Raw genomic sequence first — 17,009 nt, 5'->3', positions numbered from 1 at the left:
TCGAGATGTGGGAAACCACACATGAAAAACAAGGCAGTTGATAATGTTTATTACTCTTGGACTTTATAGTGTACTCAGTGATACAGATGTATTCCAGGGGAGTCCATACAAAAACAGTGACACATGAACAACATACAAAGAGATAATATTACATTGATGTTTATGGTGGAGAGTTGTGAAGCTATTTCAACACATCATCTGTTCTTACAAACAAAATGGTTAATGAAATCATTGAATGGTCATGAGACATGTCCACAGAAAAATGTATTGTTGGCTAAAAGAAGAGTATTGAATCACATTTCCAAACAAAAATGTATTGAAGAATATCCCGAAATTATATTCTGTCCAGGGGATGATCCAGGGCTTTGGAGTGAGTGAGTTTAGTTTTACGCCACACTCAGCAGTATTCCAACTATATGGTGGTAGTCTGTAAATAAGTCTGGACAAAACAATTCAGTGATCAACAGCATGAGCATTGGTCTGCGCAGTTGGGAACTGATGACATGTGTCAACCAAGTCAGAAAGCCTGACCACCTGATCCGGTTAGTTGCCTCTTACCACAAGAATGGTCGCCTTTTATGGCAAGCATGTGCTGCTGAAGACCTATTCTATCCTGGATCTTCATGGGTCCCAGGATTTTGGAAACGATGGGAGATGCACATAAATCGAGAAGTCCAAAGATTTGGGGAAAATGCTCCTTGGTGAAAAAATTTTGGGCGAGATGGGGTTTGTGCACCCCTGCAGAACCCCCTCTGGATCTACCCCTACTGTCTGAAACCGTAGTCCCTGGCCACCCCAAAGTACAACATGGTCAGAACTGTATGAAGCTAGAAATCATGTCTCCCATTTTTAACGACCAACTGTGCCAATATTTTGACCACAATCCATGAAAAACGTGACATTCTCAACAGGATATCTAAAGGCAAGTGTTGGATATCTGCACATATTACTTTTTCCTGTCTTTGTAATGATAAATACAGAAATGATACATGACCAAACTTATATAAATAGGATGTAGTTCCTTGGCTCCATAGAGATATCACATATCAATTATCATATTGTGTCTTTAGTAAATACACTAATATAATAAATCACAGATGTGTTGGATAAATACATGAAAGTGAAACGATCTGTCTGGAAGAATCTGTCAGGAATGTCTACTAAAAGAAAACTACTAGATAAATTGAACACCTGTTAATTGACACTTATCCTACTTTATCCTTTCATAATAATACTTTCCAAAAATACCTTACATTCTAACTCGTATTCTTAGTTAGTTCCATGTAAATTACTTCAGACACAACTAGAATTACAGTTAATTACTGATACATTTTACTCAGTAGCTACTTGAGGTCTCAAGCATCTTTGGTAACCTGATGATTTAAGTACATATTGAAAAGGAATTAAGAAATCGTTCCTCACAGCTTTCCTTGTTTGTAAAAGCACTATACCTATGTTTGACCACTATAGTGGAACTCTAAAGTTCAAGTACCTGACAAAGTAGCGATTATTTTCAGGACAAATTTTTTAATTCAAACTCATCATAATATGATTCCATAGTGCCATTCCTTAAGTCAGCTGAGCCTCCCATTCCTCTGTTGACCATGTTGCACATAGCAGAACACTTACCCTTATACTGTACTATGACAGCACACTTGTGAGTTGCCTGTATCTGGTGGTTACATACTGGAGAAGCATGAGTGTTCAGTGAGACATACAAGGACTCATTAATAACAATATGTACAATTGCAGCTCCACGTGCTGGTTCTACAGTGGACAGTTTGCAAGAACCATGTTAAGGATGAACAAGATGCCCATAAAAGAACATCTAGGGAAAATAATTTCTGGACAGGTTTGACACTGAGAAACATTAAGGATACCATCCTTATAACAAAATCTTTCTTGATTTCCAGCTTTGTTCCATTCAAGTCTATTCATACCTCAAACAGTCAAATGTCAACAGGCCACATCCACATGCATCTTGCATACAGTCACTCTGGTCATACACAGCCATACAACACAGACATGAAGAATGGACATCAGGTAGTCCTGAAACTTGGTAACCAGCAACACAGACGTTGACATACCGGTACGCAAAAGTGTCATGCTTCTGTTTTTGTCTTCTGGTAAAATCTGACAAGTGTCTCACCTGAACATACCATTCCTTTTGACAGTGATCTCAGATAAACACGTTTCTCACTGACCTGCATGATTGTCAAAGCTCCTGGACCACAGGAACATCTGAAGCTAAATTGTCAAGTTTCTCAATCAAACTCATATCAACCATTGTCAAAGATCTCAGCCACACATTGAGTTATTTTCATGCTACACAGTCTGGTATACCATATTTTTGACAAAGACTTCGGACAAAATCTATTGCCAGGGCCCTGCAGACAAACCTCAGAAAAACAATCAATTATCTTGGATCTTATTTAACTCTTCCATTACACTGACAGGGATCTTTTCCAAACCATACCAGTATTTTGAAAGGATCTCAGGCAACTCATCAATACCAATGAATATCAATGAATTTCAGCCAAGCAGCAATCAGTCTTTGGCAAGGACATGAAGACCACGGTTTATCTTTGACAATCATCTCTGTGAAAACCACATTTTTTCTTTGACAAGGCTCTGAGGGAATCCATAAATAATCTTTGACAAGAACCTTGGGCAAAAAACCATTTATGTTTGAAAAGGATCTGAAGTAAACCACCATTTAGCTTTGCCAAAGATCTTGGGCTAACTGCCATGTCAATGACAAATCCAGTTTCCTTTGAACAACTTCAGCTAAAAATATCATTCTCATGATATGAAATGATCTCTTATCCATGACAACCCAATTCTTGCCAACAAGGACTCTTAGTTTGATTTGTGCTGTCAGTCAAATGACCAGTCCTCCTCCATGGACACCTCCTCAAGCTGCTGTGTCAGATCAGACATGGCCGAATTGTCTGAAAGAAAAAATCAAAAATAAGTCTGTTTCCTTGTTGTTAAAAGCTGCAGTCAACACTAATCATGGTCTTTACGACCACACATAGCATCGATTAATATAATGAGCAATGTCCCTTGTCATCAGGCACAATGTTATATTATTGATCAAGTTTTGGAGTCTGACCACTAGATCTATTTTGTCTCCTCTAATTACAAGTAAAGGTTATTTGTGAGAAAAATATTAACTGAACCAAAGAAAGAACATGTAGGTAATTTTTCTCCAATTAGCATGTATTAAGTAATAACTTTATCATTACTACAAAAGTATAAGTGGGTATTTAACCATAAACCATGACTAAAAATTATTATCCACATATAACTTCTGTTATTCCATGGCATTCCATCCCTAAACCAAAAAGAAAAGACAGCTTCACAAGGCACAAGGTTTTTGCTTAATTATAGGCAACAAATTTCCCTAAATTTAAGTCCTTTAATTTTTCACTTGATTTAATTTGATGCATTATCACTGCTTGTAATAAAATCTAGCCACCTGATTGTACGATTGCTTTCTTGCATCCCGACATCACAATGTGTGCTGTGATGTCACCTGCTTGTCATGTCACAACTACCTCTATTCTCATATTTGGTAGTAAACCAATATAAATATGTTGTAAGGCAGGGTGTTTGATAGCTTGAGTGAGTGAGTGAGTGAGTGAGTGAGTGAGTGAGTGAGTGAGTGAGTTTAGTTTTACACCACCTTTAGCAATATTCCAGCAATATCACAGCGGAGGACACCAGAAATGGGCATCACACAGTGTACCCATGTGGGGAATCAAACCAGGACTCCAATATGATGAGCAAACACATTAACCAAAAAGCTACTCCATTGTCCCTCACTTGTGATGTGTGATGGATGGGGAACTGTGTCTGACCTTTGGGCAGTTTACTGATGTCTGTCAAGGGTGTGACTGGATGAAGCAAAGCTGGTAAGGCCTCCGATGTTTTCCGTCGCAAATTCTTAAACAGTGGGTGATTAAGTAAAGTTGTAGCAGTTGGCCTGGAAGAAAAATACAAAATCTGACTCAATATTTCATTTTTAATGCAGAAACAAACCAACACCTTTCATTCTTGTGAATTCATATCACAACAATCAGAAGAAACACAAGACATCAATGTTCCTTACCTTTGTTCTGTATCCCTTTCTAAACATAGTGACACAAAATTGTGAAAATGTTGTGAAAATGTTCTTTCAAAGAATACTTTCTCAGGTCTGTTTGCATCATCAGCTCGAGCACCATCTGAAAAAATAGGACAATTATTCAACTTATGTAAAGAATTGCTTAATTTAGCTCACTCTGTATTTGTTTGCCACTACAAGCAGTATTTGTCTTTAATATTTCAATGTTCCCCGCTGCTAAAGAAGAATGAACTGTTCATAACATATTTTACTAGTTCAGGGGTTCAAAAATTGTTCTAAAAGCCACTTGCCACTGGGCAAGTGACTTCAAGAAAGTAACCTGTCTTGACTAATTTTCCACTTGATTTTAATGACATAATGATCATGATGATGAAATTGTGAAAGAATAAATCAACATGGTATTTGATGTTAATGTTTACTGGACTGTTTATCGAAAAGACAAAGAGCAAAGAAAGATAACCCTACTTTATTATCATTGCGAAAGTTAATAGTGACATGCATAATAGTGCAGATATGAAATGAAATCCAAGTTTATTTGCAGTTTGAAACCGTTTGCAGAATTATCTAGTAGCCCATGGACAAGTAAGATACCATTATTTGATTGCTGGAATTGAAAACAGACTTGTCCCGGGCATCAGGCAATGATATGTTTTAACACCTGTAGTTCTTAAATTTGGCATTATGCAAGATTCCTAAAATAAATGGTGTCTGCATAATCACACAATGTTGGCTGTCAACATAAATTGGGTGTTTCATGTTTCATGAGGTATCGCATTTACATGATAAGTTTGAAAAGTGTTCAAAGTGTCGTGGTGACGTTTAGGCTCAAGGTCATATGATAATAGTTAAGAATTCTTAGAGTTACAATGTTTCAAGAATAAGAGCCCTGGTGTCTGCGTAGTCCCCAAATGTGGGCTGTCACCAAATTTGGAGACACTGGATACAACAGTCCATGAAATATTACCTTCATAAGATACATTTAAAAAATGGTCAAAGTTTCTTGGGGACCTTGAAGAGAAGGTCAAGGTCACCCAAATCAACTAATGTCTGTGTAATCCAACAATATAGGCTGTCACCAAATTTGGTGATATTAGGTATTACAGTGCATGAGATATTGCATTGACAAGTGTTTAAAAAGTGTTCAAAGTATCATGGCAACATTGAAATTAGGTCAAGGTCACCAAAATTGATCGGTATCTGCATAATTCCTTAATGCAGGCTGTAACTAAATTTGGAGACACTGGATACAACAGTTCATGGGACATCGCATTAAGAGGAGTTTGAAAAGTGGTCAAAGTGTTGTGGTGACCATGAAAATAAGGTCAAGGTAACAAATGAAATGGTGTCCGTGTAATCCCCAATATAAGCTATTGCCAAATTTGAAGACATTGGATACATCAGTTCATTAATGAGAAGTGGGAGGTACGGGCACTGATGAATACATCGTCCCCCATTCCAGGTTGTGGAGGGGGACAATAACAAGTCTGAATTATCTTAAGCAGTAAGTTTGGCAGCAGTTTTGTATAAGAACAATGAAGTAAGAAGTAAATTTAGCAGAATTAAATAGAACAGTTTTTTGTATGTCAACTTCACCTTACCTGATTCTGAAATGGCATCCTCTGTTACAAAATTTCCTACGGTTGTTGAGTCTGCTAACATTGGCTTAGTTCCATTCAGCTTTTCAAGAAGCATCTGAAAATAAATGTAATTTTCTGAATAAAATTGATATTTTACACTTATTCTGACTCATGCTTAATGCTTATCTCCTCTTCCCTGGTGAAGGTAGTGGAATACCTGAAATCCCTTGAAGTTCCCTTCTAAAAGAAGCGAATGTAAAATACACTCATCCACGTGTGGCCTCCCCTTTTTCCTGCGCAAACAGTCATGTGACCTGCCATGCTCTTTACTCTCTCCTTGTACATCGCCCGACATGAGAATTATTGTAATTCAGCGTCCCTGTACGGGGCGGCTGGGAGGGTTTTTGTCATGAGTCAGGATAAGTATGAAATATCAATTTTATTAAGAAAAATACATATTTTTCCTTATCCTGACGGAAATGGCGGGTCAGGCCACGCTGGATTCTGCTGGCTATCAAAATTACGTGAAATGATTACCCCCCCGCCAACGGGAACTTGTAACAGCAATAATACGATCCTGCTCTTCTAATATTCATCGTAGCATCTAGGGGGATCACATGCAGTTGAACCTGTCCTCAGCAGCTGACTGGAATGTGTGACATTGAAAGTAACTAGTGGTCTGCTAGTTTCTGATGCAACTAAATGTCAAGATATTGCTGTCAAGACTAGTTGCAACCCCTCTTCATTATGAGTACAGGGTCATAATCACTCATGCTAGTCTAGTTTAAGATGCACACATGGACTTTCCACCAGCTCTGCAGAGCATCTGGCTTTCACAAGTCACGTGATAAAACAGGTGAGTGAACTCAGTGCCTTTGGAGAACTGTTATTTGCTGAGCAATGACAAGAGGCCCAAGCTGATGAATGCCAGAGACGTCCTCTGTGGCTATGTCTTGTAGATAATGGTTGGTAAACACTGTGTTAGACTTCCAAAAGCAGCCCTCCATTAGAGTTGATAGCAAGCAATTTCCATGTAGGGCTAGTGTAGAGGCCAAGGTTCCGACTTCAGGTGGGTTGGAAGCTCGCGGAGGATCCAATCCTGCTGCCTTATAGGCTCTCAATATAACAGCTCTGACCCACACTGTGATAGTGTTGCAGGATACTTTTGTAGGTGTCTCAGTGGATATAGGGATAAACAGACGCTTGAAACATTGCCTTCTAGAGTTAGTACATGTGATGTATATCTTCAATGCTCTGAATGGACAGAACGATAAATCTTGAGTATCAAGGGGTCCTAGGATTGAAGATAATGCTGATAAATGGAATTGTCTATCTGGTTGACCTGTCAGTTGATCTTTTTCACAATAAAATCCCATCATACACCCAGATGGGCAGTCTGTTGATGGTTTGCATAAAAAATGGTGCTGTTGAAGTCCAGAGCATGAATTTCTGAATTCGTGCAGCTGTAGCCAAGGCAAGTAAAAACAGCGTCTTCTGAGTTAGCAGTTCAAATGAGGTACGATCAAGTGGCTCGTACGCATCACTTGTGAGATGTTGAAGTACGATGTTTAGATCCCATGCTGGAGCTCTAAATCTACGCTGTTGATCTTCCAAGTTGAAGGAGCGTAACAAAGCAAGTAGCTCAGGTACTTTAGCCAGTTTGTCCCCCTTTCCATGGTGATGCCAAGTATGTAGATAATGAAGAGCCTTTCAGACCTCTGGAATATTGTAGGTGACATAAATATTCTGCTATCTGCGGATATGTTGTCTTCATCTCTGTGAAGCCTTTCTTCTTGGTGGATGTCTCAAACCACTTCCACTTGTCATCATAAAGGGTGCAAGTGAATTTCTGTAAAGCTAAGGTAACTGCTTTCACTGCGCTCATCCAGTATCCTCTTTGTTTTAAACAGATTTTAATACGTTCCACACGTGAAGTCGGAATACAGGTGGGTTGCCGTGTGCCTGGTTCATGTGGGGGTGGACGAGAAGATTTTTCCAATCTGGTAGTTGAAGCGTTGGTTGTCCTAACTCCTCTATGAGAGTTGGAAACCAATGTCTTGTTGGCCGGTAAGGCACGACCAAAGTCAGTTGTAGTCTGTGGGTCTGTTTTATTTTATCGATGACTTTTGGTAGCAGCACTGGAGCGGGGAAACACGAACACGTTTAGTCCTTCGCATGGGATGCTGAGAGCGTCTGTTGCCCAGGCTAACGTATCTAGTACTGGTGATACAAAGGTTGGGTTCTGTTTGTTGAAACTTGTTGCAAATAAGTCTATTTGAAAGGGCGTTGTAAGACAAGTCACTCGGGTACTTTAGTCAGCTTGGTTCCTGTTTCCATGGTAACAACTGAGCTGAAAGCTGCCAAATATGTAGATCATGTAGACCTCTGGAATGTCGTACGTGACATAAATATTCTGCTGTCTGCGGATATGTTGCCATCATCGCCGTGAAGCCTTTCTTCTTGATGTACATCTCAAACTGCTCCCATTTGTCATCATAAAGGGTGCGAGTAGATTTTTGTAAGGCTAAAGTAACTGCTTTTGCTACTCTTGTTGAGTTTCCTCTGTGTTTTAAACAGATTTTAATATGTTCCACACATGAAGTCGGAATACAGGTGGGTTGCCGTGTGCCTGGTTCATGTGGGGGTGGACGAGAAGATCTGGTAGTTGAAGTGTTGGTTGTCCTAACTCCTCTATGAGAGTTGGAAACCAATGTCTTGTTGGCCAGTAAGGCGCGACCAAAGTCAGTTGTAGCCTGTGGGTCTGTTTTATTTTCTCGATGACTTTTGGTTGCAGCACTGGAGCGGGGAAACACGAATGCGTTTAGTCCTTCGCATGGGATGCTGAGAGCGTCTGTTGCCCAGGCTAATGGATCTAGTACTGGTGATACAAAGGTTGTCTGTTTGTTGAATCTTGTTGCAAATAAATCTATTTGTGGCAATCCGAATGTCTGGCTGATTAGTTGAAATGCCTCCCCATGCAGCATCCACTCTGTTGGTGATGGACGAAGAGGACAAGATAAGGCATCTGTTATGATGTTGCAGGCTCCTGGTATGCGACGTGCTTTTAGATTCACACTGTCGACTAGATTGAAGAGTTGAAATGTTAGGTGTAGAAGAGATGGCAATCTCGATGACCCCTGTTTGTTTATGTGAAAGGCCACTGTTGAGTTGTCTGTGTGTATCATCAGTAGCTTGTCTTTCAACATTGTTGACCATTGATGGATAGCATGATTGACTGCTTTCATCTCCAGCTGGTTGATATGAAGAGCTTGCTCTACTTTGTTCCACATCCCTGCTGCTACTTCGTTGTCTAGATGAGTTCCCCATCCTTGCAGCGATGCGTCTACGTAGAGATGGTTGTTGAATGCCAGATCTACCGTATAAATGGACTCTCAATGTATCGGGATGTGCAGGTATGCATCTTGCAAGTCAATGCTGGCGAGACAATCTTCTGGACGGATGAGGAGTCTTAATTGAGGAAGATGTACCATCTTGAAACGTTCTGGTTTCTGAAGAAAGTTCTTGTTGAATTCCTTCATGTTGTATATAAACTGTCAAACTCTGGGGCAGTATAACTTCTACTGCTCCTTTCTTCAACAACGTTGCTATGGTGTCAGTCAACTTGTCTAGTTGATGCATTGCATAGACGATAGTAGTTGGTATTTTTGTGAGCGGCGGATTAGTTCCCAGCGGTACCTTGTACCCATCTGTCATAATTTTCATGATGTAGTCATCTTTGAGGATTCTCCAATTTTCCCAGTAAAGTTGAAGATGTCCACCCACTTGAGATCCTAGCTACTTCTTCGATCTTCCCATCAAAGAGAGTAGACGCTGACCATGGAACTTGATATGGAGGCTTGGTAAAGTTCTCACTCCATGACACTGTAGATCGGCCATAAATTGCTGATCCTTCTTCTGAGTTACCAGCGCTGACAGGATTATTCTTTCCTCATTATCCGGATTTGCAATGAGAGTCTTGTTGATGGCTCTCGAACATGGCAATCCAAAGAAACTATGCCTCGTAGTGGGTGTCGAGCTGTGCAAGTCTCTTGTCATCTACCTTGTAAGATTTATTGCGGGCTGGACTGATAATCTTATAAGCTTCATCAGCGTCCGGTGCTCCGAATGGCTCCATATGATGTAGAGGGAAATGATGCATGTTGAACGATGGCACGTTTTTGAAACTTGGTTGCTGACATTAATGCCGTAAATAACATCTCAGGAATCGTAGATATTGGAGGTATTGGCAGGTACGTAATTGTATCAATGTTGTCATCCTTCATCATGTAAGTATTAGCTTCACTGGAGTCATTTGATGGTGAGGCTAAGTAAGTCCATTCTTGATCCACGATGTGACTTCAGAGTCCGAGAATAGGGTTTCCTCTGATGACAACGCTCGATAATGTCTATCTTCATCCCTCCATGAGTGTGAAATATTCATTTCATGTTGACGATCCCTCCAATAAGAGTCCCAGGCTAATGGATCTAGTACTGGTGATACAAAGGTTGTCTGTTTGTTGAATCTTGTTGCAAATAAATCCCTCCAATAAGAGTCCATGGCTAAGCATGGTGATGACTGTCGACAATGCGTTTGATTAGCTGGGGAGACTGAAGAAAACCTTCTGCGTACACCAGTAATCCCGCCAGTGCACTCATGCGAATCCTCACTTGTGAGAGTGCACTCACCCGAGGGTGAATATACACTCCTATGAGTGCACTCACTTGGCGTGGGTGGATTTCTCTCTCGACTGTGACATGAAGAGGCGGATGCTGATGCTGATCTTCTTCCATGCGTGCGTGCATACACGTCCTCTTCATCCTCCAGCGTGAGTGCAGACCTAGGTGAGTGCACATGCCGAGCTGCAGTTGATGATGATGATGAGTGCAGTCTTCTCTCTTCTTTGAAACACTGCTCCATCAATTTATCATCTGCGTTGTAAAGTAATGCATGAAGGTATCTGCGTCTAACTGCTGTGTTGCGTGTAGCGACAGTTGAACTGATACAAACCTGTAGAGGTTATGAATTCTTTGAAGAATGTCCTCCTTGGGGTACATGTAAGCATTTTCATGTCCATTAAAAATCTCTACGACAGTTGTAACTATTTTGATAATAAAATATTTACAAAACAAAAAAATTGTTTTTGTCTTGTGGGACCACCTTTACAGGGTCCCCTAGGCCCCCAACAGCCAAGAGCAGGTAACTCTGGCCGTCTACCTCTCACCTCACTTTTCATGCTGAATGTATCAGACAGAATGAGGGGAGGTGGGTGGCTGTACCCCAAGGAGGACATTCTTCAAAGAATTCATAACCTCTACAGGTTTGTATAATTATTTTTCAGGAGAAGTCCTCCTTGGGGTACATATAAGCATTAAACATCCTCCCAAAGGTAAACAATTGGGAGTGGTATTCTGTCAGACAGTACAGTCCATTTGATTGAAGTGCAAATCTACCACACGGAAATAGAAAAAGGCACCGACCTGAGGACAAAGCTGAGGACCCGCTTGTCGAAGTTTATAAGCCCATTGGCTAGAATTTGGGAAATCCCAAATGACAAACCCTACCCATCCAAATCAAAGTTTGGAGACCTGGGAGTATTGGAATGTCGCCAAACTGAACCCTGTCCATAACACATCAGCAAGCTAAGCGGGGAAATGGAAAGGAAAGTAAGGCATGCAGCCAAAGGTGTGTGTGGCCGGGTGGGGGTGGGACTAAAAAACCATCACCAAATACCACCACTGATAAAATGGAAATGGATAGTCAACCACCACCGAGTGCAAACAGATATAGTCATCTGACAAAGATTAATCAGCTTGAGCAGAGCTATTCTGTCCACTGCAGAGAACTGACTGACCGAATGGAGCACGTTCTCGTGAGTGGCTGTCCAGCTGGTAATGATGGATGATCGTGCTCAGACGACTCCAAATAGCCGCTGAGCAGACCTCCTCAGTGGCAGAGCCATGGCATACGATTTTGACGTGGCCACTGCTCTCACTGAGTGAGCTTTGATCTTGGGGAGATAAGCCTTTATGTATATAGGATACCTTCTGTGTGTTAGCTGGATAGCCAGCTTTGCCGCTACCATAACAGCAAAATAGCTGTTTCTCCTTATGGAGTAAGGCTGTTCTCTTAATATAAACTTTCAGAGTTTTCCTAACGTCTAATACATGATCCTTACGGTACTATCAGACAATGCAGGCAGCATAAACACAGGTAGATCGATAAGTCGATAACATGTCCATTAAACGTAACCGCCACTTAAAAAAAGTTTTCCAACTTAACAGTTGTAACAACAGGTTGGCCAAGTCATAAACGAGAGAAGTTGGCAACCATTCCAATACTCTAAACAAATCCCAAGGAAGACTTATCCGTCTAACGACCGGACGCAGTCTGTCCATGCTTGCAACAAAACGCTGTACCAGGGATTTTGTCCCAACAAGGCACCCTTGACGGGTATGTGGAAAGCTGAAATAGCTGTGGAGTAGCCTCGAATAGTAGAATCGGCTTAAGCCGGATTCTAATCGAGACTGTAAAAACTCCAACACTTCAACTAAGGAAGCAGCATGCATATCAGGCCCAGCTATCCTTACACTGTACATTCATGGGATCTCACCACGAACCCAGAATTACGTCTGCAACTGATGCAGGAATTCTGCTCGCTTGGATGCGATTCTGGACAGTAGCCAGGCCACCCACTGAATCCTGGGATTGGAGTGTGGCTGGCCTTTCTGGGATAGTAGGTTCAGTCGCCGTGGTAATAGTACAGGTGGCAGCACTAGAGACCTGAGTATTACCGGGGACCAGCCTTGAGACGACCACAGAGGTACAAGAAGCATTAGTAGCCGCGCTGGTTGGGTGGCAAGCTGAGACAGGACTTTGGAAAGCAGGGAAATTGGCGGAAACGCCCACAACACCCTGTCCGTCCAGTCCGGCTGGAAGGCATCCACGGCAATCGCTCTCGGATCCGGAATCAGAGAACAAAGCACAGGAATCTGATTTGTCACCCCAGGGGCAAACAGAATAACCCAAACAACTGGAAGATAATCCTGATCGAGCAATAACTCATGGGGAGCTAGAACATGTAGTGAGAGCGCATCTGCACGCACATCCACGCCAGGGAGATAGACAGACATAACCCATATGCTGAACTGATCGTACCATAGCAGAAACTGCCGGTGACGGTGAAGTGACGGAAACACTGTGCCGCCTTGCTTCAGAATGTATGACATCGCCATCTGGTTGTCAATCTCCAGACGAACCACACAGCTTCGAACCTGATCCACGAAGTGGTCAAACACCAACCTGACTGCTCTCAATTCTAGCACGTGGTGTGCAAGGTCACCTCCTGCTCGGACCATAGTCCAGACACTGAGGTTGCCCAGGACGCCCCCCCCACCTGGTGAGGAAGGAATCCGTATGAATTGTGAACGACGGCACCGGAGCCGTCAGAGGTAAACCTTTGGACAGTTTTCTGGTGTCAGTCCACCACCACAAGTGGGGAATCAATCACTGGGGAATAGCCGGATTCTTCTCATAGCTCTCTGAGTGGGAATACTGGTGTGCCAACACCTGCTGAATGGCGCATTCTCAGACGTGCATGCAAAACTCTGTCCACGGTTGCCGCCATGTTGCATAGCAACTGAAGCCAAGTTCTTGCTGAGACCACGGGGAACTGCAGAAAATTTAAAACTATGTTCTGTACCATGGTAATGAGCTCTTGGGACAGAGAAACCAACCCTCGTTGTCTCAAACCTCACCCCCATAAAAACCAGATCCTGTGTCAGCGCCAGTTCTGATTTTTTAAGAATGATACCCCAACCTAACCTGGTGAGAATATCCATCACTGACTGTGTGGATTCTCGACTTAGGTGTTGGGAGAGCGCCCTGGGGATCCAGTCATCCAGGTATGGGAAACAAAAGTTTCCCAGTGCCCTGGTGACCTGAGTTACCATGAGTTTGGTGAACACCCTTGCGCCATAGAGATGCCGAAGAGGAGCACACGAAACTGATAACAAACCCTTTCGATGGAAAACCTGAGGTATTTCCTGAACTCGGGATGCATCGGTACATAGAGGTATGTGTCTTTGAGGTCGATTGATGGGAGACAATCCCTTGCTGCTACAGATGAGATCACTGACTGCAGTGTCTCTCTCGCTTCCACTGTAACATGTGGCCATTCCTGACTGTGGACAGGACCCAGGGACTGGACGTGACTCTCCCATTTCCAAAGGAATAACCAGAGGCGGCCACCCACAAGAACTTCGGGGTGATGGCAGAGAGACTGCAGCTTGCAGCGGGACAATTACAGGCACAGGAGGTTCGCTTACAGGGGCATTTGAGAAGTAGAGAGAAAAGGAGAGAACAGGGTTATCCGCTGACTTAGCCCGCTTATCCAGTGGAGCAAACTAGTAGGTAACGCTGAGGTCAAACTGTAACAATCAGAACCAAACTAATTTTAAATGATGTACAGAAAACATACGCAGTTGAACACACAACAAACAAAATATAAACGCACCGGTGATAATAAACTGCCAAAATACATTCAACCCAGCTAAACAACTTTATTTTAAAGTATAAGAGCATAAATGCAAGTAACATGTGTGCACATATAATTGCGTAATGTTATGAAAAAGACTAAAAGTCTTGAAACCAACTTACCCATTTTGACTGAAACAAGAACAAATGGGTTAAGACATCTTAGCATGTAAAAACATAGTAACAAGAACCATGCAGGAATAAGTAAGACGCAAGCTAAACACTTCCCGCACTAAAAAGAAGCCATAAAAGCCACCATCTTGCCAGCCACATGACAGGAAGATGGGACCCCACCAGCAAAGTTACAACAATTTATGAATGAAAATTTATGAATGAAAAGAAATTCCAACTAACGCCCGTGTGAAAGAAAAGGAACCATACATACAGTTGCTGACTCTTTCTCACTCATAATTCCTTAGGTAGATAGCAAAAAGACTATCTAAATGGACCATGCACGTTGATTCGAACGACAGCATGAAAAGTGAGGTGAGAGGTAGACGGCCAGAGTTATCTGCTCTTAGCTGTAGGGGGCCTGGGGGGCCTGTAAAGGTAGTCCCACAAGACAAAGACAATTTTTTTGTTTTGTAAATATTTTATTATCAAAATAGTTACAACTGTCGTAGGGATTTTTAATAAAATAAAAAAATGCTTATATGTACCCCAAGGAGGACTTCTTCTGAAAAAGAATATAAAGTCAGCTGCAACTGGTATAGTTGACGAAGTCTGTGCTGTCTGTTGATTTTCATCAGGGTTGATAGGCGTTGAAGATGACGTCAGGGTTGATCTAGATGATGACACCCGATGACTGCATTGATTGATATCTACCTTGATGCGTAGGATCAACGATGGCTCATCGAAGATAAGTCGTTCATGTAGAGGGACGATTTCTTCTCCAAAAGATTCTTCATAGAAAATGCCTTGGAAGAATATGATTTCGTCTTCGATGGATGATTTCGACTTCTTCAACTGTGATGGCCCTGCTTCTGAGGAGGACCTCTTCTGAGGTATAGGGGACGACACACTGGACCCCACACACAGCCTCGGAGAAATGCCAGCCATTTCACTGGAATGAATCTCAGCAGACGTTAAACGGTTACCTTATCTAAATCACTTGTTTTACACATGACTAATGCAAGCCGATGTGGCTTGCCCCTAGAACATCTGTAAACAGACCGCATATAGAGAGTGAATTCTGAATCAGACAATTCTATGCAAAACTTACAATGATTATTAGAAGAACATGGGGGTTTGCACGTCGGACAAATTAAGTGAGGATCAACTGTCAACAGCCGCAATCTACACAGTAGACACAGTAGAAGAAATATGTGCATTATAAATACACAATAATCACAGATTTGATAACATATAATGCATATACAAATCCAAATACTGTATATGAGCAGAATTTAGTTTAAAGACCAAAATAAAGAAAGAACTTATCACCGTATCAGGACCCTCAGTTACCACCAGTCGCCCATGTCGGGTAAGAAGGAGAGAGTGAAGAGAATGGCAGGTCACAATGACTCACATGACCGTTTGTGCAGAAAAAAGGGGAGGCTACACGTGGGTGAGTGTATTTTATGTCCGCTTCTTTTAGAAGGGAACTTCAAGGGATTTCTGGTATTCCACTGTCTTCCCCAGGGAAGAGGAGGTAAGCAATAAGCATGAGTCAGGATAAGGAAAAATAAAGAAAATACATCAGACCTTACTTCTTTTCAACCATTACATCATGTAAACATGAACATGAATCTGCAGTTTACTTGTGTCTTGACAAAACATCCTGTTGCTGCCTACCTGTGTGACTGGCATGTCTGTGAAGGGAGCTTGGCCGTTGGCTAGTTCACAAGCAGTAATGCCCAGACTGTAGATGTCAGACTTTGTGTCATAACCTGATAAATTCTGCAACACATAAAATATTAAACACATCCACTAAATTAAGAACAGGTTAAAAAAAAGGAGTTGTTAAAGAAAGGGTTCAGATTGGGTACAGAGTGGGTTTGGAATAGGTTCAGAGTGAGATAAGAGTGTTTTAGGAATGGGGTATAAATGAGTTAAGAGAGGGTTTGGAGAAAGGGATCATGAACCCTGTGAGGTGGGATGTCCTGACTCTCTGGGTTCACAATCCTTTGTACACCAGAGTAGGAGTGGTTTCTCCAACTCGTCAACTGTTTTATGTGTAAAATACCTTTTAAAATGACATCTCACGACTGATATCACTAGGCTCTGGTGCCTTAATAGATCTTCAATGGGTACACAGTATACCGAGTACACTGATATCACACTGCCGCAACGTGTCCAATTTTCATGAAAAGCTTGTGCAGTCTACATATTGCATGTGCGCTGCCCACAGTATCTGTTTTGTGAGGAACACATGGTTCATTCTGACAAATGATCTCATTCTTAAAAGCGATCCTCCGAAGCCTAGTGAGTAAAACTGCCAAACTAGAGAGTAAAGGAATACAGGTTCAAAACCAGCTGTTGCCACAATATATTGGAAGATACCATAATGTGATATTTTACGATCAGTGATAGCAAGACAAAGTTATTTGTAAACCTTGGTTTAGAAATGATCAAAATAATATCCCAGGGATATACACAGTCTGGAGATTTACAAATCACATCTCGAGGACTTACAGTACACATCTCTGACCATATAGTGTAACCATGTGATATGACCTTGAAATGTCTCAAATCACTGTTATGTATACACGATCCAGGTTGATAAGAGTCGGCTTGGAATGAGTTAAGGGTTGGTTAAGAGTGGGTTTGT

The 17,009-nt window shown here is 41.8% G+C and overlaps 1 protein-coding gene across 2 annotated transcripts in view; it reads right to left on the bottom strand.

Moving 5' to 3' along the window:
* Positions 1–33: 33 nt before the first annotated feature.
* Positions 34–17,009, bottom strand: part of LOC137298343 (STE20-related kinase adapter protein alpha-like) — a 32,467-nt gene continuing 15,491 nt past the window's right edge. For both annotated transcript variants that reach the window (XM_067830557.1, XM_067830558.1), the window contains 5 exons: positions 16,034–16,138; positions 5,728–5,821; positions 4,115–4,229; positions 3,864–3,988; positions 34–2,951 (listed from right to left, as the gene is read on the bottom strand). In XM_067830557.1, the coding sequence (XP_067686658.1) occupies positions 2,878–2,951; positions 3,864–3,988; positions 4,115–4,229; positions 5,728–5,821; positions 16,034–16,138 (513 nt within the window). In that variant the 3' untranslated portion in view covers positions 34–2,877. The remainder of the gene's footprint in view (positions 2,952–3,863; positions 3,989–4,114; positions 4,230–5,727; positions 5,822–16,033; positions 16,139–17,009) is intronic.

The sequence above is a fragment of the Haliotis asinina genome, chromosome 10 (assembly GCF_037392515.1).
Source record: "Haliotis asinina isolate JCU_RB_2024 chromosome 10, JCU_Hal_asi_v2, whole genome shotgun sequence".
Taxonomy (NCBI): domain Eukaryota; kingdom Metazoa; phylum Mollusca; class Gastropoda; order Lepetellida; family Haliotidae; genus Haliotis; species Haliotis asinina.
Note: the sequence above shows the minus strand (reverse complement) of the source record. Positions and strands in the feature narration are given on the sequence as shown.